Here is an 11,644-nt window from a genome sequence, read left to right on the forward strand (position 1 = left end):
GTGGAAACAACCCAAATGCCCATCCACAGATGCATGAAGAAAGGAAATGTGTGGTATCCATACAGTGGAATATTACTCAGCCATCAAAAGGAAGGAAATTCTGGCACCTGCTACAGCCTGGGCGAACCTTCAGGACATCATGCTGAGTGAAATAAATCAGACACAAAATGACAAAATGTGTATGGTTCCACCCATATGAGGCCGTTAGAGCATCAAATTCATAGAGACAGAAAGTAGACTGTGAGTGGCAGGGGGTGGAGAAGGGTGACGGGGGTTGGTGTTTAAGAGGGGCAGAGTTTCCATTTGGGAAGATGAGAACGTTCTGGAGAAGAATGGTGATCACAGCTGCACAACAATGTGAATGCATTGAATGCCCCCAGAACCATACACTGAAAAAGCATTAAAACAGTGAATTTATGTTACATATATTTTACCACAATTTTAAAACTAGTAATAAAGAAAAAAGCCTTTTTTTTGAGGCAGAGTCTTGCTCTGTCGCCCAGGCCGGAGTGCAGTGGCACAATCTCGGCTCACTGCAATCTCCATCTCCCTGGTTCAAGCGATTCTCCTGCCTCAGCCTTCCAAGCAGCTGGGATTACAGGCATGTGCCATCACGCCCGGCTAATTTTGTGTTTTTACAAATTTTCACCATGTTGGCCAGGCTGGTCTCAAACTCCTGACCTTAGGTAATCCACCTGCCTCGGCCTCCCAAAAGTGTTGGGATTACAGGCATGAGCCACCACGCCCAGCCAGAAAAAAGAATTTTAAAAAGAACTCAGGCTCAAGAGTGAAGGAATTCAAACCACATCTCGGATCCTCGCTAGCTGTGTGACTGGGGGCAAGTCCTCCTGCCACACCGAACCTTATTTTCCATTGCTGCAAAATGCATATAATCATGGTATCTACTGTGTAGGTCTCTGTTTAGGAGCAAATGAGACAAATGGGCGTGACGTGCCTGACGCAGCATCCGGCACCTAGATAGGGGCTGTGATTATTAACTTTATTATTACTAATCAGCAGTTCCATGTAAATAGTGAGGGATTATTATTATAAGGTAAAAATACATCAGAAGCAGAAGCTGGGAGGTGATCCTAACTGCTGGATCTCCCTGGCTGAGGCCTGGGAGATGCTATCTCTACATCTGATGCTTCAGAAATATGCACGGCGAAGAAGCCTCATAAAGAATTCTTTCTGAATTAAAATTGATCTGAATGGAAGCGGCCACACTCTGCCTGGCTCTTTTCTTTCTCTAATTCGAACTTCATTTATCTGAGCGTCAGGAAATGGTGACTTGCAAGAAATGTGCTCGGTGTGAGTCAAGGCGAGCTCAACATTGCAGGAAATTATCTGCTTTTGCAAGAAAATTACTAAGGAAGGAGAGTGCTGTTATTTTAAGATCTTCGAGCTGGTGTGAGAAGAAACTAATTAAATGATTGTAATTTTCTGTGCAAATACAGTAACTGACTGCTATAGAAATGCAAAATAAGAAAGAGCTTTTCCACCTCAAAAGGACACTGGCGTTTTACCTTTTTTTCCAGTCTTCCAAGGAGAGTCGTCACTCACTCAAGTATCCCATTTTTTAATGACAAATGGAGCTTAATTGGAATAGAGGTGACGAGCACCATAGGCCTTCTGGGAAGCTGTCCCGAGTCATGAGGCTGAATGGAAAAGACATTGCTGCTGCCCTCAGCGGGCTGTATATCAATCAGCAGTGAGCAAGTTGCCTAAGTCTGTGTTTTACAGCCTTGCAGAGCAGGTCAGGGATGGTCTGCGCTTGTGGGAACCTGCTGGGAGCGGGGAGGGTGGTACAGGGCATTCCCCACCCCCACCACTCACTTAGACTTACAGACCCATGTCTGCACTACTTCTACACCCAGAATCCAAGCTCACATCCAGGACGGGGCTTTCTAAGAAAAAGCAGGATGTGAACCAATGCAGAACACATGCCTCACCTTTCCAACGCTACAGATGGAGACCTTGCCCTCCCGGTGGCCAGAGCCAGGGATTTCTGCTCCCTGGACTTCCAAAAGGGGAGGACGTTGGTCAGGAACAGCAGCTGCAGCACAGCCGGGCTTCTCAGATCTTCGGCATCCCTGCAATCCACAGAGCACCCACCCAAACTAGGGACTAAGGAGGGGTGAGGACAAAGTGGGCCATTCGTAAGAACCTATAAATAACTCATCCTTTGGAGTCTGAAAAAAGAAAGACAAGGCAGCCCCAAAAGAGGAGGCAACGTACAAGCTTCCCCTCCGTTTCTTCCTGCACCAGAAAAGGCACAGGGGTTCTCTGCAGCGTCCCACCTGATCTGCCCGTCACTCCAGTCTGCTCTCCCTCGAATCATCTGCACAAGTCTTAGCCTGACTCTGAAAAATCACCATAAAATAAAGTAACGGCTACACCGAGAGGCCCACGCAAGCTCTGGGCTGCCTTCTCATCTGAGGGGCGTGCCGAGGAATGAGGCTAATTTATGACCTCTTTAGAATACTCTCAGGAACCTTCACGCAACTACAAATTAAATCGCCCTTTATTAAAGTAAAAGTGGATTTGTGAAATGTGCTCAGCAACTTTATTAACAGGGCTGTCTCTATGCCTTCGAGCCAGGCTTCTTGATCAACAGACAAGTCTCTCCTCTGCCCATGAGCACTCCAGGCTGCTCCAGCCCCCAGGCCTCTCCTTCAGCCTTAATATTCTCACCATTCCAACCTCCTCCTCAGCCCGGGGCTCTACTCATCCTGCAGAGCAACTCCATCTTCACCTCCTCCAGGAAATCTTCCCAGACTTCCCCAGCACAGATTCACACAGCACCTAGAACGCGCTGGGATGAATTCCTGTCCAGACCAAACATTTCACCTGCGCAGGAGCCAAAAACTTGGCCCCTCACTGCATCCTCAGCACCTAACAGCGCTAGGCACACAGAGAAGCTCGGTAAAGAGCTGAGGCCAACAGCCACTACGAGCCGGGCCTTGAGCTAGTTTCAAGAAGACAGTGAAGATGCAAGTGAGGTCAACACTCTTAGGAAACAAGATGAAGGAGGACATTGGTGGGTCTGCTGGCCAGGCCCCCATCCATGGAACATGTGGCCCCAGCACTGGCCTGACACACAGGAACCATTATCCTCATTTGATAAATGAGAAAAAAGGCTCAGAGAGGTTCAGTCCTCATCCAAGCGTGAACAGCAGGCACCGGTGAGACCAGCTGTGCCTGAAGCTCAACTCTCATGGAAATCTGCCTCCTTCGTTACTACTTGAAAGAGGCTGCAGTGAGGTTCTTGGGCTGGGCATTCCAAAGTCTCTTCTACTTCATTCCCGGTCTCCATTCATATAAATAAAATACAAATAAATTAGCAAACGTGTACTAAGCATAAACAACGTCTGGGTTGGTAGTGACCTTGGAGATGGTCTCGTCCTGACGCTTATCTTACAGATGGGGAAACTGAGGCCTGGGGAAGAGTGGCTACATGGGTGGCCAGCATATGGGAAGGGAGGAGTGAGCACCCAGCTGAGCCCACTCAGCACCCAGCTGAGCAGGGAGAGAACCCAGGGTTCCCCGGGGAGGAGAGGGAAGGCAGCACTAGTGTGTTGGAGGGCAGGGAAGGGACCCAGGGGTCAGAGCCAGAGGCCATGTGGAGCAGCATGGAGTACACCCCTGGGTCCGGCTGGGATCTGGGCTCACAACCACAACTCTGGACCCCCCAGTCAGCCCCTGGTGGTCCCGCTTCCCACACCAAACCGAAAGTCCCCACAGTGGCCTGGAGCATGCACACGGAGCCTCCTTTTGAGCACTTCCAGCGAGGGGGGATTGGGGCCTCCAGAGCAGCACGAGAGCCCATCCACGTTGCTGCCCTGCACGCGGGGCAGCTGAAGACAATCCAGCCTCCCCCAGCTCTGCACTTCCCCACCGTGCACGAGAGGGGTGGACTTCCAGCCCAAAGCCAGTTTCTATCCCATAACCCCTCCTGCTTGCATTCCCCAGGAGTGTCGGCCCCTCAGGCAAGGACCCAGCAAGGCAGGGCACCTTAGGTCAGGTGAACTGATTTGGGGGAGTGGGAGAGTGGGTTTGGGAGATTCTCAGGGGTCCTCAGAAGCAACAGGAACAGACCAGCACTTGAGGGGGTGCACAGAGAGGACAGAACGTGGGGGATCCACAGTCAAGGTCTTATCTGGTGAACTTGGATGAGAATACAAACGAAGGCAGCTCCCCATCCCAGAGTGGCCTGCCCCACCCAGGCCAGGGAAGCAGGTCTATGCAGCTCCCCATCCCAGAGCGGCCCACACCACCCAGGCCACGGAGTGGGTCTGTGCAGGCCAGACCACAGCAAGAGTCTCCCTCGGACCCCAGCCAGGAAACACCATGGGCAGGAGCCCTGCTCAGAGAGCCCCTGCTTCACAGCACAGGCAATGGCCATGGGCAGCCCCTCCACCAGGCTCACCTGCCCTCTACACCCCAGAGATCTCTGCTGCTCCCCTCAGCCACACCTCCCCAGCCTTGTCAGTCGTCCTCATCCTCCTCCACCTGTAGCCCATGTGACCCCTCCCCAGGTGAACTGAGCTTCCTCTGCCCCACTTGCCCTCCCTGCATCTGTGCCTCCACACCGGCCTCACCTCACTCCTCCTGAATTGCATTCCTGGGGCTCTCTGCCCCCACCCCACTTTGGACCACAAGCACTTCAAGAGAAGGAGCCCATCCCACTGGCTCCAGGCCCTTCTTCTGCACCACAGGGCTGACACCCGAAACACAATGACCAAACTAGGGCCCAAGTCGAGAGAGAGCACGGCTCCCCATCCTCCTGGCTCACAGGAGAATCGGAAGGACGGGGACTTCCGCAAAGTGCACCCAGCAGACCCCATGGGTAAGCACCCAGGAAACAAGGCCTGCCGGCTGCTTCTCACTTTCGCCCTAAAAGCAGCTGATTTGGAGGCAAATGTGAGACCACGTGGAGGGTTCTGGGCACAACACCCTCCCCTTCCTGCTGGGAGCTCTCAACCCATGCTCTGAATGTCGAGTGACTGGGGCGAGGGCAGAAGCCGTGGGTCACCTTGCGAGCCTGTGATTTGCACGCCGAGACTTCCCTAGACTCAGCCCGCCCTCTGCATGTCCCCATGTGCTGCCGCCTCTCTCCACACAGAGTCCCTGGCTCCCTCGTGGTTCTTCATCCAGCTGCCAGGCCCAGGGTCCCGGACAGGCTTGCCCCGCCAGCAGCCAGCTCCTGACAGCAAGTATGACAGGCACTCAGCCCTGGTCACCACATCCCTTGACCTCTGCCTGCTTCTGTCTCTCTGCAGGTGGCCGCTGGACACCCTTGGTGATGAGCTGTCACGACAGAAATGCACTTCCTCTGGACGGAGGCCCAGCACTCACAGGCTGACCAGCCACAGCTCAGCCACTGGGGGCCACACCTCAGGCTCCAATCCAGCCCCCACCCCAAATGCTGGGAGGCCCACACCGTGGGGGCCTAGAATTCCAGGGTAACACACGACAAGTTCAGCAGACTTAAATGCGAAACCCTGAGCTTGGAGCCAGCAAGCCGTCCTCTAAGGTGAACTGGAGTTGACATCACAAAACCACAAGCATCGGACACAAGGCTACAAGTCAGCTTTGTCGTGGATTTGAACCCGTTCATTTAAGAACTCACATGGTCTCTGCACTCTGGAGGCTGGCCTGGAGCCTAGAAGCCCAGCACCACCCAGGACAGAGAGGCCTGCAGAGCCAGGGCAGCCACATCCTGTGCGTCCAGCCACGCACCTCTCTCCAGCCCACTCTCCTCTTCCTCAGCCCCCTCCACAGCCCTGGTCCAAGCCTCCCCCTGGCAGCAGCTCCTCCCTGAGCCTCTGTCCAGATGTCTCACCCTGCAGCCCTCACCAGCCCCATCCCCCACACTGCCTCCAGGGCTGTTTCTTGATATCATTTGCTGAGCTCCTGCTGTGGGCCAGGCTCTGATCTGAGCATTTTACATGGAAGATCTCACTTCACCTGCACCACAAACCTATGAGCCTTTACTTCTCCCATTTTCAAGATATGGCCACTGAAGTCCAGAGAATTTAGTCCATTTTCCCTGGATCCCAGAGCCAGAGAGCGGCAGGGCCAGGATACAGACCCGGGCAGGCTGCCTCTGAAGCTCAATTGCAATGTCCACCACTCCTCACTGCCACACTGACTCTTCAGCCTCACATCTGGGGTCCATCGGGAGCTGACTTTTTAATCTATTTTTTCCAAACTTCTTTTCTCTGGTTTGTCTCCATGCACAATGCATTCACTCTCACTTTATATAACACACACATACCTTCAAAATTCCTACCCCCCAGTCCTTGCTCAAGTTGGAATGTTGTTTTCTGGAATGTTCTCCATCTCCTATACACTCCACCTAGTCATTCTTTAGGCCAGCCTTGATGCCACCTCTTCCATGCAGTCTTCCCTGATTTCCCCATCAGCATTATCAGGGGAGGGTGACACTCGCCCCCTCATATCCTAGCTGTTCATGTCCATCTGCTTTCTCCCACTAGACTACTCTGAGATCCACTACTAAAGTGAGGAGATGCAAAGGGAGCTGAGACCCCTTCCCTGCTATCAGGGTCTGAACTGTGTCACCCCACTAAAATCCACACATTGAAGTCCTTAGCACTTCAAAATGTGACTGTATTTGGAAGCAGGGCCTTTAAAGAGGTAACTAAGTTAAAACGAGGTGGTTAGAATAGGCCCTGATCCAGTATGACTGGTGCCCTTACAAGAAATGGAGATGAGGACACAGGCACACACAGATGGAAGACCACATGGAGACATGGGAGCAGGTGGTGTCTGCGAGTCCAGGAGAGGGGCCGCAGAAGGAACCAACCTGGACGATAACTTGATCTGTGACTTCCAGCCTCCAGGACTGCAAGAAATTACATTTCTGTTGCTTCAGCCACATAGTCTGTGGCGCTTTGCCCTGGCAGCCCTAGAAAGAGAATTCACCTGCCCTTCAGGAACTCGGCACCTGTCAGATGTCATGATGGAATTCTCATGCGAACTTGGGGAGAGGCCATGGGTGCTATAGTAGAAGAAGCTGCCACAGACCATTAGTTCTTGACCTCTTAACTCAGAGAAACAAGTTTCAGAAGCTCTTCTGATGTGTAGCTCTAGCTCTCTAGGTATAAAATATACACAAATATCGGGTTCATCAAGATTGCAGAACAGAGAGTGTGGGTAATCTGCTCAGAATCACCTCTGCATTCAACTGCCTTGGATACCACTAACCATGTAGGCGCAGCACAGAGCAGATTTGGAAAATGGGCAGAGGGAGCGGAGGGAGAGGGAAGGGGGAGGGGAGGAGAGGGAGAGGGAAGGGGGGAGGGGAGGGGAAGGGAGAGGAGGGGAGGGAGGTGCTGACCTTCTCGGGGAACAATGACAGGGGTGAACAAACTGGACCAGGCTGCAGGAAGCTCACGTTCAAGTCAAATGATACATTCAGCTTCAAAGTTGAGGATCAAGTGCCTTGTGGGAAGGAGCCCAGGTGAGCTGTGCTTAAAATAAGTACAATAAGCCCACGATTTCCCAGAAACATTAAGAACAGGACGGGGCACAGCACATTCCCCATAGGGATAACATGAAACCGCAACCCCAGAGGCTGAGAGCCACACTCTGTAATATTTATCCACCTTCAAACAGCACCGCTGCCTCCAAGGGCAGCTTCGGAGACGCAAAACCCGGAGCTGTGTGTGCACAGCCCACTCTAGATCCATAAAAACGCAATACCTCTTGGTTTCAATGAAACATTAATTTCACACATAACAATTTGTTTCTACAGCTAAACGTCAGACAGGGAGGCGGTGTTTGAACTTCCAAGCAAGTCCCCTTCTCTGTCTCCATGGGAGCAGGCAGAACCAAGCCGTTGGAAGGAAAACCCACATAATGTTAAACGGAGCTGTAGCAATGGGGGCTTAAATCCTGAGACTGCTTCTTGTGGGATGCCCTCAAAAGCCATGTTTTAAAGTCCATCCCCCTCATCAAATGCTCCTTTTAATTTTGAAGAACACCTGATATGGTAAAGTAAACACGCTCTCTGTTCATGTTGACCACATCTGCAGAGGGCGGCGAGCAAGTTAAAGGAAATAAAACGTTAGGAAGACTGCTCAGCAAACCAGCCGTGTGAGTTTCTGTCTGGTTGTAGCTTTCAAAGATGATGCTTTCAAGCAGACGTGAAACCCACTGCCAAATCCTGGCTAAAATCTTTAGTCCTGTGGTTGCAAGATGAGACTAGAGGGAACAGAGTACATTTCTAAGACACGGCGTGTGCTGAGAAAACAATACTACACACGCAACAAGCACTAAGGCAATGATTTTTTCTTTTAAAGCAGTTTTACTTAGTTAGCTCAAGGTAACAGCCTTCTTGCCTCTTCTGAGTTTTCTCAGGCAAGGTGAAACTCCTGCAGCCTTGCCTGCTCCCCGAGGTGCAGGATGATCAGGTCTTTCCTGACTGCCTAGTCCGGAGAATGGGTGTGTGGGAGAGGCAGGAGTGGAAGGTGTTGAAGCCCAATGCCTGGTCCAGCATCTGACCCCATGGACACCCACACCTACTACTCACAATGAGGGTGTCCTGGCTTCTACTCCCCGAGTGTTTGCTAAGTGTCAGGCTGTGCCCGGTGTGCCACACCTCACCCCTGCCCCTTGCCTCATGCTGACCAGAGGACATCTATCCCTTAAAGCTCCTCTCTGGTTCCTTGGACTTGCTGTCCTCACTAAAGAGAAGCCAACATTGGCCCCCACTCACAACCCTCCCCGCCAAGACACACACACACACACACACCTGCCAGCAGTGAGGATGAAAGCCCACCCAGTCACAGAGGAGTCACCCAACCCAGCTGCGGCCCTCAAGGAGCAAAGCCACATGGGCTCCTCTGACAACCCCCCACCCCCAGTGCCCCATCCCTGCTGGCCCAAGCTCCCTCCTCAACTCTCTCCCAGGAAGCTGCCCTGTACCCAGACTGTGAGGTCAGGACAGGGGCAGGCTGGGTGTCAGCCTATCCCAAAGACAGCTAGCCTTCCCCCTTCCCACGGGGCTCCTCCACCCCCTCCCCAGGAAGCTAAATGACAAAGGGGCAGGAGCAAGCTTCAGGGTCAACCACCTCGGCAGATGGGGTAGGGGATTAGAGCTTTCTGGCCCTGCAGGATTTGCTTTTTGTGTTTATTTGGTCCTTTGAGCTCTCAGTTTCTGAGTTACCTTTCCACCTGAGTTAGAGCTTATGGTACAGCAGACACCGTTTGTTCACAAGTACCTGGCATCAGACCCCTCTCTCAAGGTGCAGATGGAGAGAACACTCCCAGGGCTCTTCTAGGGAGGTGGCACCTGCCACCTCTGCAAGGTACCCCAGCCGGCACCCTGACTGCCCCCTGCTGGCCCACTGCACCCAGGGAGCCAGCTCTCCCCTCGGAGGGCTGCTAGTCAGGCTGGAGATGCCAGGAATGACCCAAGACCAGACACTTGGCACCTGTACCTTGATAGATGCTGGCTGGTTGGGGAGCTGGGCTCTAGGCCGACTAAATTCATTCAGTGCTGCCCCTACCCCTGCACCGACATATTCATCTGCCCACCTCATCCCTCCTCTAGCACAAATCACAGCTGCCTGGGAGTAGCCCAGCAAAGCTGGACAGAGGAGATGGGCACAAGTGACCGCCCAGATTATGCCCTTTCCTGGCTCCAGAGGCCAGTGCTCCCCACCCATGCCACTGCCAGTGCATACAGGAACCCTGGCCCTTTTGGAAGCGAGAAGAGGTCTCCTAGGGGACCCCAGGAGACAGCAAGTCACAGCAATGAGGGGAGGCTTCCATCTCCCCTCCCCATACAAATGTACCCTCCTCTGGGGATGCATGGCTGCCACCTCCCTACCCCAATCCTTCTCTGGAACCTGCAAAACTAAAGTCCCACCAGGGGCTGCCCCAGGGTGACTTCAGAGTGGCCCTTGGCCCTTTTGCGGGGGGTAGGGGGAAGTGGGGAGTGAGACTGAGGCAGCCCCCAGGGGAATAATCTAAAGGGACCCTCTGCCTCCTGCACGCACCACCAAAGGCCAGAGGAGGCACGATCTGGGAAGGGTGGGAGCCCCAGGCTGTGGGTGGAGGAACAGGAGGTCCCCAACAGAGGTGGCAAACTTCCAGCTGGAGCAAAGCCAGAGAAGCCGGGAAGGTGGGGGGAGGGCAGGGAATTTGCCGTGCCAGCGCCACACAGGTCCCCAGCACAGTGTGGGGATGAACCCAAGGGGGTACGCGGGTCCCAGTGCATCCAGGCGGGGCGACCGGCAGCAGGAGCTCAAGACAGCCGCCGGTCGCACTAGAGTACCCCGGGGACAGGGGTAACCCAGAAATCCCAGAGTCCCAGAATAGGATTCCAGCTGACCGGGGAAGTGCCGGAGCCTGCGGAGGCACCACGCGGAGTCCCTGGTAGACCAGGGAGGGAAGGGTCCCGGAGCCCAAAGTCCCAGAACGCGACTCTCAGCTGGTGGAGTCTGGGGGCAAGGGAGGCAGCGCTGAGCTGGGGTGACCGTCAAGGACCTGCAAGCTCCCGAAGCCTCTGGGGACCTCCTCCGTAACCCAAGACCTGGAGGCCAGTGTGGGAGTATCGGAGGTGGCCCAGGATCCCGAAATCTGTGGGAATGTCCCCTGCGGTGAGACAAGCGTACGAATCTGAGGACCTCTCCCCAAGTAACCAGTGACCAGAGGCCAGTAGGGGCGCGGCCGAGGTGGCCCAAGTGCCCAAGTCGCCAAGAACGCCCCTGATGACCATAGTGGGGATCTGGGGTGGGGGCCGTGGCGGTCCCGCCGGGGTGTCCCGCGGTGTCCCGGGTAGGGGCCGCGGCGAGCGCGTGGAGGTCACTTACGCTGCTGTTCTCGCCCGTCCAGTGCACCATCGCCTGGTTGTGCGTCGCGTCCCCCTTGAGCACGAACGACGTGCTGATGAGCGAGACCTGCGCCCGCGAAGCCACTCCGGCCAGCGGCGCCGCCCGCTCCCAGCGCCGGTAGCCCGCGGCGGGGGCGCCGTCCTCGCCGGGACCCGGAGCGGGACCGGGACTCAGACCCGGGGCGCCTGGCTCCGTGCCGCGCGCCTGTCGGTCCTCGCCACCACTGGGCTCCGCTCGCCCCGCGGGAGGGCTCCGCGGCACCCGGGTCAGTTGGGCGTGAGGACCCAGGCGCCCGGGCTCGGGGGAGCGCCCCGCCGCCCCGCAGGCGCCCAGCAGCAGCAGCAGCAGCAGCAGCGGGAACGGCCGCGAGCGCGGAGAGCGCGGCGGCGGCGGCGGAGCCCCAGGGCTCGGGGCTCGGGCGGTGGGGCCGGGGCCCTTCGGGGCGCGCGAGGGCCCCCGGTGCGCCATGGTCGCCAGGGGCGGCAGCGGAGCCGGTGGCGGGGCGGCGCGGACGAGGGGACCGCGGCCGGGAGAGCAGGAGGGCGCTGGGGAGCGCGAGCGAGAGCGCGGAGAAAGGAGCCGGCGAGGGGAGGGAGCGGCGGGAGGAGGGGACTCGGCGGCCCCGGCGCCACCCGCGACGCCGAGCGCGCACCGCCACCTGCCGGCCGGCCCGCCGCCCAGACACTCGTGGGAAGCCCGGGGTACCGGAGCGCGGCCCCACCTCCAGACCAGAATCCCCTTCCCAGCTCGGTGGTTCCTCCCGTCCTCCTTCCCGGCTC

The 11,644-nt window shown here is 55.7% G+C and overlaps 1 protein-coding gene across 4 annotated transcripts in view; it reads right to left on the reverse strand.

The window, feature by feature from the left end:
- Window positions 1-11,429, reverse strand: part of SORCS2 (sortilin related VPS10 domain containing receptor 2) — a 548,735-nt gene extending 537,306 nt beyond the window's left edge. For 2 of the 4 annotated variants that reach the window (XM_054553680.2, XM_024246327.3), the window contains exon 1: window positions 10,845-11,429. In XM_054553680.2, coding sequence (XP_054409655.2) covers window positions 10,845-11,333 — 489 coding nt within the window. In that variant the 5' untranslated portion in view covers window positions 11,334-11,429. The remainder of the gene's footprint in view (window positions 1-10,844) is intronic. The other 2 variants (XM_054553679.2, XM_024246326.3) reach the window with 2 other exon arrangements.
- Window positions 11,430-11,644: the final 215 nt, after the last annotated feature.

The sequence above is a fragment of the Pongo abelii genome, chromosome 3 (genome assembly GCF_028885655.2).
Source record: "Pongo abelii isolate AG06213 chromosome 3, NHGRI_mPonAbe1-v2.0_pri, whole genome shotgun sequence".
Lineage (NCBI taxonomy): Eukaryota > Metazoa > Chordata > Mammalia > Primates > Hominidae > Pongo > Pongo abelii.